Source organism: Argiope bruennichi, chromosome 10, assembly GCF_947563725.1.
Source record: "Argiope bruennichi chromosome 10, qqArgBrue1.1, whole genome shotgun sequence".
Classification (NCBI taxonomy): Eukaryota; Metazoa; Arthropoda; class Arachnida; order Araneae; family Araneidae; genus Argiope; species Argiope bruennichi.
In genome coordinates this window covers 2,560,068-2,584,619 of record NC_079160.1, presented here as the reverse complement: position 1 = coordinate 2,584,619, position 24,552 = coordinate 2,560,068, and the positions used below count along the sequence as shown (strand labels likewise).

At 34.0% G+C, this 24,552-nt stretch overlaps 1 protein-coding gene across 3 annotated transcripts in view; it reads right to left on the bottom strand.

Moving 5' to 3' along the window:
• LOC129988111 (cell adhesion molecule DSCAML1-like) overlaps nucleotides 1–24,552 on the bottom strand; it is a 578,154-nt gene that overhangs the window by 196,928 nt on the left and 356,674 nt on the right. For all 3 annotated transcript variants that reach the window (XM_056096237.1, XM_056096239.1, XM_056096238.1), the window contains exon 6: nucleotides 15,243–15,512. In XM_056096237.1, coding sequence (XP_055952212.1) covers nucleotides 15,243–15,512 — 270 coding nt within the window. The remainder of the gene's footprint in view (nucleotides 1–15,242; nucleotides 15,513–24,552) is intronic.

Below are 24,552 nucleotides of genomic sequence, written 5' to 3'. Positions count from 1 at the left end.
GATTCAATATAAGTTCTTCAATTAAACATTACAGAAAGCTAATTTGTAACTTATTAAAGAAATGGCAAAGAAATAATTTTCCAATTAAATGCTTTCATATTATTCATTTTTATCAAACATAAAACTCTTTGGTAAATCAATCCGTATCCCATCAAGAAGGGCATTTCAATCTTAAACTGAATCTATAATTCTGATATCTAATCTACTTTTGAGTATTTCATTTTCTACTCTCGTACATCATGAAGCCAAAAAAGGCAACAATCCAGCGACGGTTTAATGAATATGGATAAATGCAAATGGATTGTGGGAAAACGCTTGCGAGGGGGCGGGTCTTTGGGGGCACCAAAATTGCTGCTTCGGAACAAAAGAAATTATCCGGGGCATTTCAAACTTCCGTCGAATCAAGGAGCGCGCTGCAAACGAACGTTTAGAGGAAAAGATTAGAGGAGGAAACCTGAAAAAAAAATGAATGAATGAAGAAATGAAATGAGTTTTTAAGTGAAATTGAAATTCATTCAATGTCTGGAGGCGGGCATGCACGTGTATGAGCATCCTCCGTTCCTTTTTCTGAAATAAAGAAATTCAAGACACCCCTCTGGGGTTTTAATGACGGTCTGCCCCGATGTACCTCCAGAATATTTGTTTTTCTTCTTTCGACATTAATGTTCTTCAGTTTCCGATTTGAATTCTGCCAGTTGTAATTAGGTTTGTTTTCAGGCAGGTGAATTTTTCCCAAATAGTGGAAAAGGATTTCGAATGCAGAGCTGATGCAGTTGCCGATTTGCAGATTGAACCAATTAGAAGTGAATAAATTCTAAAGAAATCAGAGTTACTGAAATCGAATTACATGGGTTTCTCCGAAACTTTGTCTGTTGTGACATGACTCGACAACGACGCCGGCCCGTATTTCAGTTCATTATCTAAACGCAGATTGGTAGTTCATGCAAAGAAAGAGGTATGGGCATGAAGTAGCAGGAGAGAATAGAAATATCAGTATGCAGATTTAATTTCATTTATTATTCATTACCATTTTCTATACCATTGCATTTCATCTCTACTCATCAGAAACTTTTGATGCGTTTTCAACCTTTCTTTCTTTTTAATAGAAAAAAAATATCCTTTTTATATTATTCCAACGAACATGTGAAATAAAAATACAGTCGATCTCGTTTGCCAAGCTTGCGAAAGGCCCTCCAATCACTCCAAGTGTTTGGCATCTGGGATAACGGCAAAAAACGAAGTTTCTGTTGCGAAGCATTCAGTTTTTAATTTTAAGGCTGCAATTAAAATTTTATGGATTGTCACATTTGGTGAGTTATAGCTTGAAAACAAATTACAGTTCGACAGCGTTACCAAATTATGTATCTTCGACATACAGCGATGAACCGTAGGGTCAGGAGGGAAGACCAGAAAGGGACAGAGATTGCTTGCAGAAACATAAGAAGAGTCAAATAATGCTCGTGGTCCCCTTACTTCGTTTATGGCACAAGCTACCAATGATTTGGGAAGCGCAAATGGCTCACGAACACATTGTTCACCCCCGCCTTAATTTATTTTTCTTTAAAAAGTGACGCAAGTGCACTTATTTTTTTTTATCTCCCTGCTGCTTCTATACACTCCTTGTTTCCTGAGGCTTTGCCGTTAATTGCGTTATGGCGAGGTTTGAGTTGTAAGGATTATTGTATGTGCAGCATTCATAAGCAGGAGAAATCTGAAGCGAAGAATAGAAAAAAGACACGGATCTCTGGTAATGTTCTGGATCGATCCGTCTATCTTTACGTAAATTTTGCTCTTAATTATAATAATACACTTATATTTGATCTCCCTGCTGCTTCTATACATTCCTTGTTCCCTGACGCTTTTGCTGCTAATTGTGGTTGTGGCGAGGTGTGGGTTGTAAGGATTGTTGTATGAACAGCATTCATAAGTAAGAGAAATCTGTAGCTAAAAACCGAAAAAAGACACGAATCCCTGGCAATGTTCTGGATCTATCTTTACACAAATTTTGCTCTTAATTATAATAATGATAAACAGAAACGTACGGTAACGTGTTGTTTCCTTAAATATTTCCCACCACTCATGACAAATCATATAAATATTTCCCACCACCCAGGACAGTAAATAATGAGTTTTTGACCCACAATAGAGTTAGGAAATAACAGAAATTACCCACTGGAAATAGTTTTAAATCACATTTTTTTTGTTTCAAAGCATTGACTGTCTTGCAAGCCATTTTGCATACGAAACTTTGGTAAATTTTGGTGCAATTTTTTTTTTCTACACAGGACTGAAGATATTGCGGAGATATTAATCCTTGAAAAGTCAAAGCCGTGGGCTGACTGCCAAATATTTAGCACTTAGTTTTGCAAAATTAAGAGATGTCCTTCCACGGATATCAACATAAGAAGACTGTAAAAGACCGAAACATTTTGAGAAACGAGAAAAAGTTTCAACTCATGGTTTTACCTAGAAATGTAAAATAACTTTGTGTGTTTTCTGAAATAGCATAAGTATGATTTTCCGAGTGAGTGATATAGATGCAATAAGGCGGTTCATGAAAATAAGTTGTCCAACAGTAAGATGAAAACGTTTATGAATCAATCGAAGTAATCTATTTTAAATATGGTAATAATATTTTTTATTATGCCCATTTGTTTCACTTTTTTACTTTCTCTTATGCGAAGTATAGAAAAATTATTCTAATCGTCAAAAAATTCGAACTCGATATTTTGACGGAACTCCACATTTTAGACACCTCTCTGAGTTCGAAAAAGATATATTTGGAAAAGATCTGTTTGTCTTGACGGTGGAAATGATTACTTAAAAAAACTTCGAGCTATAAAGATGAAATTTGCTCTATGATCTTTGCATAACATTTGTAGATTTCTGTCAAATTTTGACCACAATCCACTCAGAGGAAGTCTGTTCTGTTCGGCTCTTCGAATATAAGCTAATACGATAATTACAAAGGGAAGGGGACTAGATACGTAGATGATATTCGGTACACAGAGTGAAAATCTATAGTATAGACATCTATCACGTTTTGAATCAAATCTAACAAAGGTAGAACCTCTGTCAGCCTTCAGAAACATGCAAACTCAAAAATGCAATGACTTATTTGGAATGGGATTTTGTGACTGAAATTGTAATTCTATGTCAAGCTTTGTTTTCAATCGTTGAGGAAAAACGTGTCTAAACAGAAATTAACATTTATTAGAAAGTATGTGAGAAAGTTTTGGGAAGACCACTTCAGCTATTATATTTACGATGCATTTGTAAATTGAGTGCGACTCACCTTCCTCTACTTGACACAATTTTACTGTTTATTACTGAAATGAATCATTCAGCACCATGCTCAAAAAATTGAATTCCTGACTATCTTTTCAGTTTCCCACTTCTCTTGCTGTTTCTTTTGCCTTCTTTCCTTCAAGTGTCAGAATTTTTGACGAGAAATTGTTGATACGCTTTCTTCTCTTTAATAGCAGAAAACCACAAGTTTCGGTAGTACTTTGAGAATCAATGGCTGGGAGCTCTGAGGTTCCCAGTGTATCAGTTCAACTGATTGCTAAACACCCCAGTGTTTAGTTGTAGAGATGAAAGAGAGGGGAGTAAATTTTTAGGATTTTGGTTGTGACGTTAGAAAATCCACAGCCCATATCTCAATGATGTGCGGTGCTTTCTTTCAATGTGTAAATGCTTTAAACAAAGGATTCTCTTCAATGAGCACTGTACTTCAGCTACATAATTTAATAAAGCGTATAACTTCAATACTATTTTTCTTATTAAAGGAATTGTGAACAGTAAAGCAATACTTGAAAATGTGTCTCCATTTCATGTGAAAATTACCGTTACCACGGCATTCGGTTACCACAGCATTTTTATTAGAGACTTTTTTTCCCTTTGGAAACAAGCCCAATGACACAAAAATTTTAAAAAAATTGCAGCATTTCCAATTTTATCAGAATTTACTTATCATTAAATACTTTTATAAGTCCAATCTGAGGGATCTCTCTGTTGGCTTGATTACTGATGAATTGGAAAAATCGCAAGTAGTTTCTTACTTCCACCACACTGTCCTTCGCTAAGATGGATAAATTTCTGGAAATGAAACATTACCATCTACCATTTGAGACACCAATATATCCAAAATCCATTTGTGTAATTTCATTCGCAAACATTGTTTAAAACTTGTCCATTGGGTTCCAGAGCTACAGCGTCCCTCTTATCATATTTAAAAATTAAATTTTCTTCTTTCATTGAATTTTTATACTTTTTTACTTTGATCGAGGCATTTTGCTTACTTTCTCACAATGAAAAAAACACAGGTTAGGGAAATTTATTGTGCAGTCCTTGGAAAAAAAAATTGGGTAGACAATTAATGGGTCGATTTCAAGAAAAGAACAGCCTTTTTTTTGCTTTTAAATTAAGGGAAATTCGCAGCAATCAAAGCAGAGTCGGCTTGGAGAACTTATCTATTTTTGAACATCTAGATCTGATAACTTCCTCTTTATCTCCCACATATTTATTAGAAATAACTATCATTTCAGCACTACAGCAAACTTTCAACACATTTGTTATTTTGACTTTAGGGAAAATTTTCCCTTTTTCTAGAAAAAATAATTTGTCTCCCCGAGCATTTCAAGTTCATGTTTACCTTAACAATTATACTCGAGTCATTTTACACCATTTATGGAAGATTTCTCAATGTCTCTTATTTCATCTTTATCTCGGTCAAATGCTGTATCATTTGTTTTAACAGTCCATGGATTTCTGTTGCACTATAGGAGATATCCGGTCATAGACGTATGTTGATAATTTGAAGATTTTATGTGAATATATAAATATGAATTTAGTTGAGCGATAACTACAAAACAAGCAAATGAGCTGGTAACTTCATTCAATGTCACTCTTGGAAAGAATCAATGCATCCATTTCCATAGAAAGACATTCATGTATGTGGATTCAAATATTATGTTCGAAGTGCCTCCATTCTTGTGATAAATGAAAGATGGTCTTGATGAGTTATCTTCGATCCTCAATTCGTTTCCCTTCCGCATATCTTCCATCAGCGGAAGAAGAAAGGAAAATCTTTAAATATTTTAAAATTGATCTCCAAAGCGTTTTAGGATTTTGATCGAGTCCCTGTTGCGAAGCAGTCAGTCTTTCCCTCATCCATTACAGCTGTATGATTCCACCTGTTTTGCTGTTTGCAGCGAATAGATACCATCTACCTCCCTGGTTTAGGGATCTAAGCTCGCGCATTTCGTTCTTCTATAAACTGAGAGCTTATAGGGTATTTGTCTTTGACTACCGCTTTATTACAATCCGTGAATCTCTTCCAACCGTAGTGTATCTCAAATCACCTCATGTGTCACATGTTACTATTAAGTGATCATAAGTTTATTTAGTTGTACTGACGTTCCATTCCGAATCAACGAGAGACCTATTTTGCTATGGATCACATACTTTCAAACCATAGTCAGCTGAGAACGATATCAGAGCTTTCTGTAAACTTATGAAAAGTTTAACTACAAATGGCTTTTGGGCTTAAAATCTGCAATAACGAATTAACCAACTAGCCCATCAAAAGACTGAAATTTTAGGTACTAAATTGGATGTGCAATAAATTAACTTCAATTGCAGAACATAGGAACTGACATTGTTAAAGGATATATAGGGAAAAAGAACGGAAATTTGTACTCTATTGAACCAAACTATGACCAATCGGAATTCTGAAAAAGGATGTATCGGGAGACCGCGCGTTTTACTGAAATAAAAACATTTCAAAAGGCCGAGCATTTAATTAGTCTGGTCCACACTCCTGTCGATATTTAGATGCCGATTTAATGACCCTCATCTCTTTATAATGAAGAGCGAGAGGATAGAAATTTTCTGCCGTTGATTTAAGGGGGCTTCACATGATCCAATTAAGCAGGTGCCAGCTGGTCTTGTCATCAAAGTAGATGAATTTTCTAATGATGATACAAGAGTTACTTGGATGTAATTATGATTAACTCTTGGATGTGATACGGAAACGGAAAGTCGAGAAGACTGAAAAAAAATAGACGTGGTTGACGAAAAGCATTTTAAATTACGCGATAAAACTCCTGAATGGGTTTTAAAACATATGTTTAGAAATAATCTTTTTTTTTACTCATTTTATTTATTTGACATTTTAAAATATAATAGTCGACATAGAATAGCTTGGTTTTATTCTATGTTCTATATAAAGAAAAGGTTTGATGAATAGATTTAAATATTGTAGAACAGAAATGCTTGCCCTAGATTATCGATACGCAGGGTAATAATTATTCTGTACATTTCAATGAAACAAGCAGAATTTTTATGAAAAAATGACATGAAATCAGATATCTACATTAATGAAATATTGATACATACATAAGGAAAGTCTAAAGCAGATTATAACTACTGAAGCCCAAATGACCGTACCGATCACCTACTCATATTGTTCACAAATAATGTGAAGAATAAAAAAGGCTTCGTGATACTTCATTTAAAAGCTAATTTTTTATCAATTAAAAATTGTGTTTCCATATGCAAAATTTATTTTAGGTTACTTTAAAATTGGATTCTTAAGAAATAAACAGCTGAAATCCTTTTATTTAATAGTCTCCTTGTTGCAACTAATTATTCATAGTTAAAAATGAATAATGACTTACATTTAAAAGCCTTCATTCGCTATATGTCACTTAGGAATTATTTGATGCTTATTGGACATTCTTGATATAACTTTACAAAATTTTTCACGATTTATATATATATAGGAAATTTAAATACATGTTTACACCACATAGCTGCCATGATAAGATGATAACTGTAACTTTTGATGAAATTATTTGTTTAAAAAGTAAAAAGAGTGCATTTTTCTCTAAGCTAGGTCAAAGCTTAGGTGCATTTTTTCTATTTTCTAGGTCAAAGATTAACCTTTGGTTTTAGCCAAAGTTTTTGTAACAATTAATGAAATAGTCAATTTTTAATAAACAAAACACATGGAAATGTTTTAATGGGTAATATTAAATAACTTAAAAGACCTGATCAGTTAAATGGAGATAAAATTTCCGCATCTTATCGAAATCAAATTGTAATGAATTACTCTGAATTTATTTTTGTTTCAATAAAGTAACACTTTTTGCTTATTGTTATGGGAATAATTCACAAAATTGTGCGCCCTCATAACACGCGACTGAAAAACAGCAACTACTTTCGTTTCGAAATCAGTGTTTATCGATTTTATGATCTTGTTAGATAGAAATTAGTTTTTGATATCCCCGAATATCAGACCTGCTGTCGGATAGAAAGCAACAAATGCTTACCTATGAATGAAATGAAAAAGGTTGGAATAACAATAAAGTATTTAATAATATTCGTAAATGGCAGTGTTTTACAAACTTTTATGCATTTGGAAAAATAGCGGTATGCTTATTATGTTTCCGTAATTAGAGGAATTTATATCCGGTTAACAGAGGAAAGCGAAATGACGATTTCTTTCAAACATACAGTTTAATGTTACAAGAAAAGCATAACGTCTGATGAGGGCATCGTCAATATTTCGGTTAAACGATTGCAATCGATTTTTGTTAATAAAGGAAGGTTCAATATACAATCCAATCAGGAGTGAATTTTCAATTCATGTTTGTCATGACTTTCTCAAGTGCGCACTACTTCCTTTTCTCTTTTTTCTCCCTTCTATTGTTAATTAGCCACGAAGAGAAGAAATGATACGAATTGTAGCATTCTCTTATCAAAAAGAGAGCAACCAAAGAAAGATATTTTTGGCGGGTTTTTTTCATGGTAAAAACTGGTGGGATCTTTTTGTTTGAAAAAAGTATTTCAAACGGTTAGGTACTTTTTGCCACCGCTAGTTATATCTACATCAAATACAAAGTTTGAGCAAAGAAATAAAAGAAAAAAAATTATAAAATTACGAATTTCTGAGTGACAAGAAAAACTGTTTACACACAATTTTAATTAACACTCTGATACTTTGCTTTTCTGTTTCTATTTTTATCACTAATCACTCATTTATCACCAATTTAGTTTGCATTTAACCAAATAAATCTTCATGACATCTAAATTTAGAAATCTTGCTTTTGTTCTATTTGAGTTTGACAGGAGTGAAAATCGATTGTTTAGAAAGGAATATGTTTCTGTTTTCTCCTGTTCGAAATCCCTGCTAGTTCGTGAGAATTCAGTATTGTAATAATGTCAATGCATTTGAATAATTTCCATTCAAATATTAAAACTGCAAGTTCGGTTAGCATTTGAACGCATTTGGTGGTTTCTAAATAAAGATGCCACAGAATCAACCACTTTATCAATCAATCACTTTACAACCATGAATATCGAACCTATGTGAAACCATACTGAAATTTAGTTGAAAAGAAAAATAAGAAAAGTTAAAAAAAAAAAAGACTGATTATCATCTCATTTTAAAATATAAAGTAGTAACAAAAGACACTCTCGTCATTTAGAATACTATTCAGGATGTTTAAGATGCGAGGAGAGGGATGGGGGTCCTTCGCGATGACAAGAGCGAAAGAATTTTTGATCATGGGAAGTTTATTTATTGGATGTAAACCGTTGGGTGCCCTTTTGATTATAACACTTGTAGGATATCATAGTAGTAGCGGCTACCAATTTGGGATTTTATATTTGGTATTCCAAATCATTTCACTTTTAGAATTATTATTATTTCATTTTTTTACATTTTCAATTATTCCTTCAAAATGCTTCAACTTAGAGCGAAGATTTAGGGAATAATACTTGTATACATGTCCAAATTCTTTGATCTAGTCAGAACAGGAATCCAATAAAATAGGGAAGAGGCAGCAAAAATAAATGATCTCGGCGGAGCAGTCATCAATTCTTATCGAAGCCGCGGATCAAAAGTGCGATTATCGAAAGTCAAGTCGGCGGCAATTAGTCAGAAATGTCTCATCAGCGTTTCGTCGGTCCCGAGATAAGGAAATACTTATATTGGGAGGAAAAATGGAGGAATTTCCCATTGCAATGAAAAGATGATTAAAATTGAGGGACATTTTGAATCGACTCAGGAATTTTCACATCCATCCGAATGTCGGCGAGGTTTAAGGAATTTCAGACGATATCTTTCGCTTCTTCACAGTTAAGAGAGGGCTGTCGTTACCTAGAATGAACTGGCATTTAAGTTTAAAAATAACTCTCTCGAAGAAAAGTATGTAATTTGTGATAAACGATATCTCTCATCCAATTATTTTTTCTCATTGGCGTCATTTTATGCTTTTAAGTTTTGAATAGAGAATCAATGTGCGATTCTAATATAAGCAGTAATAGATATGTGATGTCTTGCATATAAATTAATGTTTCTAAAATGGAATATTATTTTTTTCTTATGGCAAAGTTATAATCCTTTAACTTGATAAAACTAGCAGTAGCAACTTCTTTTATTAAACATTCTGTGTTTTTTTCAGCTGTCAGCTTGAAAAACCTTTATCCAAAATGACAAAGTATAATTTTAGGCAGTTTGTTCAGCCAGTCACGAAGTTTCTTTTCACTCTAGGTCAGCGTTTCTCAACCTTTCAGTATTCGTGGCAAAGTTTTTAATCATAATTTTCATCGCGCCCCCCGCTTACAACAATAATGTATATTGAGTATTTTGGTTTCTGTTTTTAAACTATTTTTAACTAACTGCCAAAACAAGAATAAAAGAGAGCCAACGTTGGCGAGAAACCACATCTTGCATTTTCGATAAGAGTGCGGTGAACAGATGAAGTGAATGAAAGTGGAGAACATTTAAATATTATATTTGAAATGAAAGTCAAACAGGGAGATAACGTTAAAAGAATATGAAAGTAGAAAAATTCATCAATGAAGGTTAACCTAGACGGGGTGAGCTAAATTTAGAAATTGGAAATAAATTTTTTTCGAATAATAAAAGAAATAAAACAGAAGCATGAGAAAACAAAAGGGAAAAAAATAGCAATGTTTGTTGAAGGGAATACACAAAACCGATGCCGTCTCGAGCATGCGCGAGGCAAATGTTTTCTCATAGGAAGAAGGAAAATATTCGATAATGCAAGTTTCAATTCCAGCCAGTCTCATTCGAATCGATCCTTTTATCGCTATCCAATCTATCGTGAATTTGTATGTTATATATGTTTTCGTGTTAACTGCAATTCACCATATTAAATATTCACGGCAGCAGATTTATGCAGGCTCATGAATAAATTTTTAAGCGGAAGTAAGCAAGCATTACATGATAGTCAAGCATCAATAAGTACACAGACGAGAGTGGTTCCGAAAATAAAATCAAGGAAATATTCTCAAGAATACTTAAATTTTGGGTTTATTAGTACTGAAGTAAATGAAGAAGAAATGCCCCTGTGTATCATTTGCTCAAAAATGTTGGCTGCAGACAGCATGAAACCTAATAAACTTAAACGACATTCGGAAACGCTTCATAGCGAGTACGTCAACAAACCCACAGAATTCTTCGAATTAAAATTAAAATCATATAAAAAGCAAAAATCATTTTTTAAAGAAACTTTGTCTGTAAATAAAAAAAGCTTTAATTGCATCTTACAAAGTTCATATAATTGTAGAAATCCTCACACCATTGGTGAAGAGCTTATTTTGTCAGCAGCAATTGAAATTATAGAAACTATGTTTGGAGATAATTTTTCAAAAACATTGCAGTCCATACTTCTTTCAAATGATACTGTTGCCCTCCGAATTGGCGATATAGCTGAAGATGTACATAGTCAACTTTTCTCGAAGTTTCATGACAAATTGTTTTCAATACAGCTTGACGAAGCAACAGATAGTAATAAAGATGCTCATTTAATTGCCTCTGCTCGAATTTGTGATATGTCAGTGAGGGTGACCCTTGAGAAAGTCTTCAGGCCGAATTAATTTTATCGTTCTTTTTGATTTTTGACTGTAAACTTAATATTTATTTCTAATTCTATTTTGGTCAGTAGTAGAACTACTTTTCTGCAAACCAATAGAACTCAAAACATCAGCGCTCACATTATTTGTTATTTTAAATGATTTTATGAACGAGGCAAATATAGAATGGAAAAATTGCATCGAAATATGCGCCGATGGTGCTCGTTGAATGTCCGGAAGATTCCAAGGTATACAAGCACTTGTAAAACAAAAATCGCCTCAGTGCAACACTGCATGATCCACGGAGAAACTTTGGCTTCGAAAGAAATGAGTCCTGGTTTGAATATCGTGTTAACTAAGGTTGTAACAGTAGTAAATTATATAAAAATGAAATGCCTGAAATCGAGAATCTTTTCCGCACTTTGTAAAGACATGGGTTCAGTACATTCAGAGTTACTATTTTATTGCGAGGCAAGATGGTCATTTGAAGGAAGGGAAATTTTTGAAACGTGTTTATGAATTAAGAGAAGAAGTCGGCATTTTCCTAGAAGAAGAAAACAGACAGGAGGCCGAGAATTTCCGCGATAGTTTATTTGTGATGAAATTGAGGTACTTGGTCGACATATTCGAGAAATTAAATAACTTGAATCTTCAACTCCAAGGAGCAAATACACATATGTTGGATACGAGTGATAAAGTTAATGCTTTTTGTAGAAAATTGGAATTGTGGAACAGAAATTTAAAGCAGAAAACCTAACAATGTTTGTAAATGTGGATGATTGCACTAAAACTTTCAAGGCTGAAGAAGAACATGTAAAAGTTGTTTTTGTAACCATTGAAAATCATTTAGCCACGCTGGCAAAGAATTTTAAAAAGTATTTTCATGCTGACGACAAACTGATAGCAAGTTACGAGTGGATTAGGGATCCATTTCATAAGACTCCCGAAGGACTCTCAATTGATGAGGAAGAAAAATTCATAGACTTCACGACAAGTGGCGAAACTAAAAGGCAATTTTGTAATAAATCACTATTTGAATTTTGGGCAGGAGTAAAGATGATTTTTTCCTTCAAAAAAATTTGCTCTGTAAGAAAGGCCTAAGGAAGTCACTAATAATTATTAAATTTGTTTTTAATTTAGTATGCTTTGATTAAGTAAGTTCTTTTACTTTAATAAGCTATTAAATATGTCGAAATTTATTTTGTTTTCTATGTGTATGTGTGCTTTCCTTTCAGTCAGTTAATCAATTTTTAAAATAATATTTTCTCTTGGATATTCTTGCGCCCTCCCCCTCTAGAGTGCTCGCACTCCCCTAGGGGGGCGCGCCCCACAGGTTGAGAATCGCTGCTCTCGGTTTCTAATCTGGTTCATAACTGAGATTTAAAATGAATCTCTGACAAATTTATTCATAAGATCCCGAATCGATCTGAAAAATTTTAAACTGTCTTAGTGCGAATACCAGATCGTGATTTTCTCATATAGCTCAAAATCCGCATAGACTATTGCATTGACTTTTTTAAAACCATTTCTATGATAATCCTATATATATATATATATATATATATATATATATATATATATATATATATATATATATATATATATATCCAAAATTAAGGTCACAAAAATGTTTTTCAAAGTAATTCTAAATGGCTAGCAGTAAAATTTAAACAAATTATATTTTATACATTATGAAGGACCGGCAACACGATATTAACCTTTCTTGTGGGAAAAAATGTTGTTTAGCATTAGTTTTTGAGGAACAAATGAAATTAGACCGTTTGGGCATCTGGGACTTTTGTCTGCAATTTTGTGAATATTGAACTAAAACAAAATATTTAACATGTTTCCAGTGAGAATGAGTTCTCATAATCGTTTACAGGATTCTTTGAGATGGAGAGCCGTTAACAGGCTTGAAGCGGGGCAGTCTCAACTGGAGGTGGCTCGATGATTATAAGTGGCATCGAAAGTGGTATCCAGGTTGTGGAATCAATTCCAAACAATGGTACTGTAACCAGGAAGGCCGGCCAAGGCCGTCACAGAACAAAGATACCTGCACAGAATCACTATTTGGCATTAAGCGTACGACGATATAAGCTGACAACGGCTCCTCAACTTGTTCTTGACCTTGCTGCTGCGTCTGGAATAAGAATTTCCAGACAAACAGTATACAGACGTCTAGCAGAGAGGGCCCTTTATGCCCGGCGACTAGTTGAGTGCGCCCCTTTGACTGCATCCAACAGAAAGACCATTACTTGTGGTGCCTAACACAGCAGTCTTGGACACAGCAAGAATGGGGCGTGCTCTTTTCAGTGATGAGTCGAGATTTACAACACAGAGTGACACTCGTCGAATCTTCATCTGGAAAGAGCTAGGAGCTCGCTATCATCCCTCCTACGTAAAAGAAATCGACAGATTTGATAGCAGAGGAATCTTTATCTTGGGTGGCATAATGTTGGGCAGTCGTACACCACTGCACGTCTTCGATGCGGGTACTGTCAATGCACATCTCTGTAGAGATGAGATCCTTGAAGCCTATGTGAGGTTTTTCCGGGGTGCTTTTGGCCGAGACTTCATATTTATGGACGATAATGAGCGTCCACACTGAACCCAGATCGTTGATGATTTTCCTGAGGAAGAGGATATTCGACGTATGGACTGGCCCTCGAGGTTTCCGGATCATAATCTTATTGACCATGTTTGGGATGGTCTCGGAAGAGCCATTGCACAGCGTAACCCCCCTCCTAATACCCTCCAAGAGTTAAAAGCCCCGCTTTTGGAAGAATGGGCTTTGTTGCCCCAAGCATTTATTGACACCCTCATAAACAGTATTAAAACTCATTGTGAAGCCTTTATAGCAGTGCACAGTGGTCACACTCCATATTAGACAGGCTTTTCCCGAGATAAATGCTTTATCTCTGATTCATAATGTAGCACTTTTTGATATACCCTGTTTCTTAATTCCCAATTAAAATCTTTTCCATGCTGTTATGTGTCTATGTTCTTTCTTCCATTGTAGTGTACCTCTGTGCCAAATTTCGTATCAACACAGTGAATAGTTTTTCACTTTTCTCAGATTTTATGTTTGTGACCTTAATTTTGGACATGAGTGTATATATTACTTGATTATTATGGCATACGCAGATTCCCACATCTGGTCCCTCGAATTTCTTAAACTAACACCTGACTGCGCCTAGCTCGTCTTTTCGATGATAGTTTGTGACGAAAAGTTTAATTTATTTGTTGCTCACAGAAGATATTTTCTTTTCACTCTTAAGCTGATATATGTTTCCTAGCAGTGAAGCATTATTTTTAGTTTCTCATCTGCGGGAGATTTTAATTACTCAACTCATAATTTCCCTTGTTCCATTGTTTTACAACAGAATGATTGCTTGATTTTTGACAAATATCGGGAAAAAGAGGCTCTAGAAATGACTGAAATGGATGAAAAACCGTTGATTTTATCAATTAACATCAAAAATACAGAAAACGTGTTTCTTTTTTATGTAAAAAATGTGTGATAAATACTTTTGTAGAGAGACGGTCACGAATGGAACTTACTCTCACAATGGACTACTTAGAACTTTTTCTGTTTATTATGTTTTGTCGGTTTATTATTATTATTGTTTTTTTTTATTAGTGTGTCATCTGTATTTTGCTCGTAATTTCCATTATTATACTTCGCTCTGGTTATAGTATGTCTCTAAAAATATAAATTGTTTTGCCATACGTGCAAACTAGAAAAAGTCTTCCGGCTGTAAAAACGAAAATAGAAATTGTATAAATTAGAATGTTATGCGTTAGAACCAATGCTTAATAAAGCCATGGTGATCACCAGCTACTTGCGAAGCCAAGATACTGGAAACACACAATTCTAATAAATCTTCTGTGATTTTTAATATTTTAATATTATCATCATTATTAAAATGGTATGAAGAAATTAATGCAATACAGAACATACAAAAATAATTTTATTTATGCATAAAATATGGCATTTTGGCGCCATGGGTGTCATCGGTGACTTAAGTAAAATAAGTATATCTCAAATGATTTCATAACTTATTACAGCCATCCAACAATTAAGTTGTAATGAATGTTTCGCTAAAATATTCAATGCATAATGATAAATTTGTGTTGGCCAGACGGGCAAGCCACGTGAAATTCGCGCAACATTCAATGTGTTAGCGAAAACAATTTGAGACATCGTCTAATCTTAAACTAGTGATTAAACAATACACTTTTTCCAAAGTGGAAGAATAAATTATATAAAGAAAACTAGCCAAATAATTTTAAAGACTTATTGTTTAGGGCATGCGCACTATATCTTTAAATCTACATTCTTCAGCAATTATTACCTCCAAGGGTGAGTTCCACAGCGGATTGGGCCGTGTCCTGGTCATTGTAGGCGATACACTGGTACATGCCTCGGTCCTCCCTCTGCACGGGATCGATCCGAATTACGTCCCGAGATATCTGACTCACTCGTCCATCCAGGGACAGAACGTCGACGTCCTTCCGCCAGTGAACCCCATGAATAGGATGGCCGGACACAGAGCAATTGATCACCCAGGGTCGACCCACATGGATCTTCTGCACGACGGGAGACATCGATGTTGATAAGGGGGCTGCAAGAGAGACAGAAGAATTCGATTCATCAGAGGTTCAAAACAAAAAGAAATTCACCAATCGCCGCCGGACTGTATATAACTAAAATTCAATTCATGCGCTATTTTAAAATATTCATTTTCTCTTTTCTCTGGCTGTTTATTTTTCTTGGCATATTTCATATTTGTACAGATGTAATTTATTAATCAATTTTTTTAATCTTTTCCTAATGCACCAGAATTTTGCAGTTTTGTAGACTTGTCTAGCTTTAGATAACAATACATTATTTAAATATAATCAGAATTTCATTAACTCCGTTAATTTTAATTCAACTCATTTCAATTCAGGTTTCATTCCTGAAATATGAAGTCATCTAGTAATGAATTTGAAAACAAAAAATGGATACATATTACTATACTATAATATTTTATTACAATTTATTATGAAATATAAATAAGATAAAAATAGAAAACAATTCAGATAAAAAGTTTTCAAATCACATTTTATTTTTCAAAGCAATATTCAATGATATGGATAGTATAATAGAATTCTGAATCTTATTTTATTACAATTTACTATGGATATAATTAAGAAAAAAGAAAAAGCAATTCAAGAAGAAAGTAAAGCAAAGTAGAAGTAACTTTTATTCAAATAAAAAGCATTTTAGACACATTTTTATCGTTAAAAGTAATATATCAAAGAAATGATTATAGAAATAAAATCAAGAATTCTTGAGTCGCTGTAAACAATATTAGAAAAAAGTTCATCGTCAATAAATGTTATAAGAAAGAAAATTCCTAAATATTTGCTAAAAATGAAATGCATATCAACTGTAACTAAAATTCTAAAGTGTCATTAAAGTGTTGAAAATTAAAGTATTTTTATTAGTGCATCAATTTTCTTATATATTTTCTTTCCTCAACATTTTTGAAAAAAAAATGATTCTCACGTTTGCTCTGTATATTTTTAATTAAAAAAAAAATCTTTTAGATGGTTTCTAATTTGAAGATGAATTTTATTTTTATGTAAAGGAGTGAAAAAATAAGAGCAAATCACTGCCTAGTTTCACTTTTGAATATGCAATTGAACAACGCTATTACATTTTTTCAGTTAAGAATTAGCTGCGCATTACTGTTTGTTCATTTTGTTAGTATATGTGGAAAAATGGGTGTAAAAAGTTATGCCCGCTGTTTTGTCAGATTTTATCAGCAAATTTATCTTAAAAAATATCATCATACTTCTATCTTCTATCTTTAATGAATGCATACATGGCTAAGATTTTTCAATGCGAAGATAAATCCGCAAATGATTTACAAGCACTTCTAGTTGACAAAGACCACTGTATGCGACATTAAATTTAAATAAACGGATGAAGGAAGAATCCCCTGAATGAACCCTGAAGTCCATCAGTGATACCTACTTTATCTGCATATCTATGAGAGATAAAAAAAAGTGTGCTGATGAAATGAAATGCTTTCTCTGAATGCCAGAAACACACAAATCGAAATGAGCGAATTTGCTTTTAAAGAGTACCAAGAACGAAACCAAAAGTATTTCGAATCTCTTACCAACCTTTTTTTCGCCACGATAAGTATAAGCATCTCCCCAATGCCGTTGGAAGTGCACTCACCACAAATTCGGGAGTTTCTAAGTCATCTAGTAAAAATTCAGATTCTGATAAGATTCGCCATCTCTAATGAACATCAGCAATCTCAAAGAATATCAATAAATATCTAGCTGCATTATGTGATTCATTTAATTTAATATTATTTCAGTTAATTATATGTCATCAAGTGACATCTGATTCATGAAAAAGGGTTCCGCTTTCCAATGAAACAAAATGCTCAGATGTTTTGAATTATCATCACAAAACATAACAGAGAATCTTGAATTGTGTATTAATTATTAATGAATCAAATGAATGAATACATCAGATTTTACCTGATAAGCTAATGAATATATCTCCTTAAATAAATCTACTATATTCTCAGAATATTTTAATATCCCACTTCTAAAAAATGATGGACCTATTTTGATCCATCGGATTTGATCCATTTTGATATTTGATCGGAAATAAAAAAAAAGGAGAGCCTTGTTAGCGAATTAAATAAAAGAAAAGGTTACATCTAATAAACTGTACATTACAGATTGTCAGAAATATAATAACTCCTATTACAGCTAGTAAAGCATGCATCGTCTATCATTACAAGATATTTGAAAATTTAGTTTTTAATTACTCCAATAGTTACTTACTGCTTCTGAATCCCATTTTATATTACCACATCTATCGTTGTTCAACTGGATTGCCGCACGATTCCAAATGAGTATTTCCTAAAGTACTTACAGTACAATTTTAGATTCTTTTATATAATTTTAGATCCTGATCTGGATTTTTCTTATCCGAAATTAGTGATCTTATTTTCAAAAAAAATGAATAAATCCATTATTTATTTATTTCGAAACGTACGAAAAAAAAATGCGTTTATCTCACATGTTAGACTGGTGAACAAGTGAATGTACGTAATACATTTAAATATTCAATGCGTTGTGCAATTGACACCTGAAGGGATTTCATTTCAAACTGCCTTTACACAGGTGCATTTCTTGAATCACTTCGCGTTTACATTTATTTGTATCTGTCCTATCAGTTACGCTCTTTAATGTCTAGATGCCAGTATTTTCAATGAATGTCGAAGGTGCGATATTAAAAATAGTTGCCTCTTCTATAAATGAACTTTAAGAACTGAAACGAGGAAAAGAAACAAAATTTATAATGGCAACATTTTCCATATTAAGCCCTTTCTGTTGCTTAATATGGGACCGATAATAATTCACAGGTACCAAAGTAATCCACTGTAGTTCGTGACGAGGCCACGCAAAGTTTCTGATACCTTATAGAAATCTGAAAAAGATTTATATCTTTTAAACGAAATAATTTTTGATTTAAGACTGTGCTCGTGTAAACTTTATTCCTGCAAACAATCTCAAACGGTGGATCAGAAACGTCATTTTTGAATCTATGGCAACTGCCTGTTGACGTCTACATCATCGGCGATTCTATGATAAAAGCCATCTCGACGTGCGTGATACGTCTTTCTACCGTTAAATTAGAAACGTGTCAGTTGCATATACAAGAATCCATAGATATATAGGCACCAAATCTAAAATGTTTTACGAACTTCAGTTCGTCTCTCTTTCACTTGTAGAAAGATAGCAAATCAGGCAAACAAAGTTGGAATCATAGTTTATCTCTAGAATTATGGCTATAAAAAATCCAACTTAAAAAGAAACGAGATCAATCGTCGAAGCGATCTAATAGATCTATCCATAAGAGCAACGGAAACTCTACAAAATGGCATATTCTAACCCTCAACATATCTCCAAACAAGAAATCAATGTTCCGATTTTATAGACATCAAGCATGCTTAGCTAAAACACCGAGCAAAATGCTATCGCAAGTCTTTCGAAGACTTACTTCGCACGTCCGACATCCAGCTATAGCATTCCTCAAAATTGATCAATGAGATCCAGAATGCTTATGCGCACTATGAACGGGGCGGAAAGTATGTTTTGTTTTATCAAAATATATCGAAAAAAAATAAAATTTCGAATTGGGCGTGAAATAACAATGTTTATGTTTCGAAGAAAACACTTTTTTCGCTTTTATCTCGGGAAAAAGAAATTCCCTGAAATCCATATCATATATATTCTTCTGGTGTAAGAAGGTGAATTGTTCTGAAAACAATTTCGTTTTGGTTGTAGAGTATATTCCATTTCCTCTGTCTCGCAGAATAAATATAAACTTCGATTATGTTTTTCTATCCAGTCGTATTTCACAGATGTTTCCTTTTTGGAACGCAGGTGGTTCCTTTGTTGATGTGCTGAAAAAAAAAATTCTTAAGGCTTCGGATTGCTGCGGATTCTATTGCGAAACGTTCGAATCGGATCGAGACATTTTTTTCTCCTCACTCATATTGATATTTAGATCTGTTTCTTTAAAAAAAAAAAAAAAAAACTGTAACGTAGTTTTAATACTTGTTTTTGTATTTTAAAATTAATTTTTGAGAAAATCCGTGATTGCTCTAGAAACGAGGACACATTAAGCGTGTCCACGACTCAGAATTTTTAGAAAATGCTTCTAAAATCCATGCATTTGTATTCCGGACGTTTTAAAGTAAGACCATTTCGTATATTTTTAATCACTATAACCAGTTTGTTTAATAATAGTAATCACATCTTGTCTAGTTGCTACGATTAATTTAATTTATCTGTGTTAATAGTAAACTTTACATAAATAATTTGGTATTTATATTTGCAAATTCATGTAAAAGATGGTATTACCGAAATACCCTCAAATAAATATATAAATAATAGCTATAAAAGTATATAATAGGTTTTCCCGAGAAAAATAACTTTGGTCATCTCTAGAGGATAAATAACTATTGTATTCTACACAACAGTCAGTGTGTCAATTTCTCTATATTATAATTGTTATCATATTAAATATTGAAATATAATTTATTAAGACTAAAAAAGGAAAGACATGGGAAATATAACATTAAATATTCTTTCAATTGTATTTATTTTCCTTTTTTCTCGCTTGTGCTTTCTTGAAGATTTATTGTCGATTATAAATCATTCTATCTCTACTTAACTCCCCATCTGTAGCACATCTCCTTTAGGTGTGACGGCCTTCATGATCCCGAGGTGCTCGAATGATCTGCCTTGCTTTCCAGACTCTCCACCTTTTGGCTAGGGTGCTTTTTGTTTTCTTTCGTCTCTCCTTCGACGGCAAGTGAGGGAGCTCTCCGTGAGAGGCCCGTTTGTTTCCTGTTTCTCATGGTGAGCCAAAAGATCCACGTGTTGGTCGTGCGCGGCGGCCCATTATGTGGGTAGTGTACCGTGATCCTCGGTGTATTAATCGGCTGTTAGCTACACGGCTGAGTGGCTAGTCTTTTAAGATTCAAACGAAGGGGGTCACTATCTCCAGAGGTAACATAGATGTGCCAGTTAGCAATAAGGTAAGCGTCGAGGATGGGATATCCAAACCCTTCCATTGTTGGGCTCTGCGGTAGACAATTACTGTCACTGTCGTACTTTCATTGTCGTATGGGCAAAACACAAATGTGCTCCATTAAGTGGGCAATAAATTGAACTAAATAAATCTATAAATATAGAATCCACGAAATCGAACAAGTTTGCTGCCTTTTATATTATTCATAGGAATTCAACTTCAGAAACTTTCCATGGCATATGACCGTTCTTTGTGGTAAAAGCAATTTCAGTTCACTGGGTGAAGTCAAATCAATCGAAAAAATCGTTCTGTTGGTTGATGTCGGCTCCTAAAAACAGGCAGCATGAATTTAAAAAATTAAATCTCTATCAAAGATATCAATTACTGTTACTCCACGGGCCACTTTCAATTCTTCCAAAGGAGTTATGCCCGGTGGAAAATTATTAAACGAGAATACCGGAAAAAATAACTGCAGAATGAAGCAATCAGAGAGTGCGGCAAATTTCTATTTGGAGAGATGGCGAGATCCCAATTAGTAAACATCTGTTATTACTTTCAATTCTGTCAAATTACAAAAGTTAAAGGTGGTTATATGCGTCATCCTGTCAGAGCATATATGCCAAACCCTCTCCGCTATTTCAAATGCAAACGTTTCGGGCATGCGAAAACTTCTTGCCTCGGACAATGACTTGCGCAATCTGTGCAGCAATCGTACATGAAAGTACTGCTTGCTCTGTTATAGAAAAGTGAGTAAACTGCAAAGGGGACCGCACTTAGTTTTCCCGAGACTATTTCGCATGGACACAGGAAAAGGAAATACTTTCCTTAAAAATTAAAAGTAAAATTTTGTATTTCAAAGCAAAACAAACAAAAAAAAAAACCAGTAAAATCGCAAATTCCAACGTTTCTGAATAATTATGTTTCTTCTGTTTAAAAGAATCATCTGTTAAGCCACCCACTCAAAAACATTTATTTTGTTGTTTCTATTTCCAAACATTCCGACAACACCACAATTCAATCATCTTTGTTCTTATATGGTACCGAAAAACCTGTCAAATCTTGTGACCCCCATTAATGAAATAACTTCCATTCTTTCCACACTTCTCAATTTTCATGAAGCTTAGGATCTCAATGGCTTTTTCAAAGGGGGAAAAAAAGAGAAGAAAAGGCACAAAAAGGAATCTAATTCAAAGATAGAACACAACTATGAAAATGTAAAGATACCATCTAAATTTTGAGAAATTTCATCGTTACAAATTTTAAGTTCATTTTCAGTGCAGGTCTATAAATCTCTTCTTTCTACACAAACAGATAACAGGCTATAAGAATCTCTGAAAAACCTGTTGTATTACTATCTCTCATTGCAAATACGGAAAACATGCCCATTGGCCATGTCTCTATAGATAGTAATGCGAAAGAAAGTGTATCACCTGAAACTGAAGATATTATTCACAATAATCCACACGACACCACCCATGGGAAACGCTTTCTGCGCCCGATCAGCTATCACAACTGAATGCCAATTCTACTGTCCGGATAGGGCGCCTCTTGAACAAAGACTTTGGATAGGAGGATCTTAAAATATTTTATAATAGTATATTATAAAATATTTGTGGTGGCAAATACGTGTTGTTAAACCTTACATGCTGTCTTTAAAATGATTTTCCCTTCTTTCAAGTTATTTGGCAGAAAACTTTATTTCTTGTTTTGGCACTTTGATTCATTTTATGTTTATGAATTCTATCCATTTTGACTACGTGAATTTTATTTTTGTATTGCATCTTTTTCAACTTTGCCGAAATGGCTCTTAGTATCCATTTTAAATATACTTTTAATTATTTCATTAAAAAATTTAGGCTTTTTAAATATACTTTTATATCTACCATATGTTTGGCGTAGTATAATCATATCTGGTTCTTTCGCCATTAAAATCGACAAACTAACCAACCTTTACTTAAATCCGGTACAAGAGTCTAGAATAATTTAGAGTTTCAGATGTTTTGTAAATCATGTTTTAAATGCGAAGGAACACATTTAAAAAAAATCGATATAGAAAAACTTGGATTTGTTTGAAAACTGTTGATAAAAAAATTTGAATTTTCTAAATTTGTTCACATTATTTTGGAATTCTGAAAATAATATGGGACCAGTTGAATTTTCCATTAAGCGTAATAAATCAAAAATACATATTCATACATTTATGCTATCAACAAACTTTAAAACGCTAGAAAATATAGAAAACTTGCCACTGGAAAAAAAAACAATATGTAGTTGCATTTTAGAAAAGTGAGGAGGTGAGGTCACTACTTCTATGTTCCTGCAACAGAATGGATAAACTCAACGTTGATGAGCATAACCACAAGGAAATACCCCCATCTGCTTAGGAACTAAATAATCAGTCCTACAATACATTGATCTTTGTGGTCAATATGTAATATCCTCCATGGCGATCACGATGACCCCTTCCCATATAGAGAGAGGTTCATCTAAAATGTTGCTGGTGAGATTTCAGTGAATACAAGGTGCATGTCTGAGAGTTGAAGAATGAAGAAATCAGATTAAGTGCACACTACTACTGCATCTAGATTCCTGAAAAGACTTAATCAGTAAGAATACAGAAACATGGGAGGAAGAAGTGAATGGTGTCTTTTGGAGAAAATATCAGATGAGATATCGACATCTGTCGTGTTTTTTTAAGAAGAGCTTTATTAGAGCTGCAATTGAAGTAAATTAATAACAGAAAAACATGACCTCATTGGATCTTTGGGGAGAAGGAAAAAAAAAGAAAAAAGGTACGGGATCAGAGGTCAAATCTTTGATATTGAAAGAATTTAAATGTAATATGGGAATTAATACAGTTTCATAAAAATAGATTTTTAATTTATAGATTTTTAAAAAAATTGTGGATAAAAAAAAATGTCGAAAAACAAAGCACAAAATATACAGAATAGCTATAAATAATCTAAAACAATGTATCAGCATAAATAGAATATGAAGTTTAAACAAATATTTCGTAAATTTGGAACCAGAGAAATACAAAGTAAAGTCCTTATTCAAGTGCAAATGACGACTCATAAGGTGGAATTTAAATATGAAAATTTATTCATAAAAAAGGAATAAAAAGAAACAATTCTTGAAAGTATCACTGGGTCTTGAATGAAATTATCAAGTGATCTTTTAGAATTCACTTTTAATGGAGGCGCCCATTCAAGTGAAGAAAGTGACACCAGATGTTGAGACGACTGCAGAGAAACTCTTCCAATTCTACAAATGAACTTCGTCCTAAGCCGCGTTCCAACAACCTGTTCTCGCCTTAAGTTCTGCACACTTTTCCCTCTTTCCCCTCTCTTGTGGTTTTCTGAGGTCCTTTGATGTCTGTTCATTTTACCGACAATTTGCGGGCAGCTCCGGATCGCGTCCACAGGCGGAGTTGGTCCAACAATGGGTCAGTTGGCATATTTATGACCCTATCTGTAAAGGTCATAGGCCGTCGGAACGATGCTTTAAAGCCCCTTTCCAACGACCTGTATCTTTTACGGATAGGGTCGTAAATCTTCCAACTGACCCATTCTATGCCCATCGTCGCCTGTGGACCTTGGTCAGAAGCTTCCCGCAAATTTTCGGTAAAATAAACAGACATCAATGGACCCTGGTAAACCACAAGACAGGGAAAAGAGGGGAAAGTGTGCCTATCTCCAGACTCGCACAGGTCGTTGGAACGGGGCTTCATTTCGATGCTGGTTTTCTAAGAATAAAGGAAACTGCATGGGGGTCAGGTGGTTGTAAAATGCAGAGTATACCTAGTTCAACCGCATTCGCATTTATTTGTAATGCTCGGGTTAAACCATTCAAATAACGTTGGGGAAGAATCGTGTCCTGATGCGAATATGATCATATTTGTCTACCGCTCTATTGCATTAGACACACTTTCTGAAAGACGAGACGGACTTTTACTTTTGAATCCCATTCCCTTTGCCATTCATTGAAATACAGTTGAATTAGTTCTTTCTTAAAGTAACTGCTGGGAGGGAGGGGGGGGGCGTGCA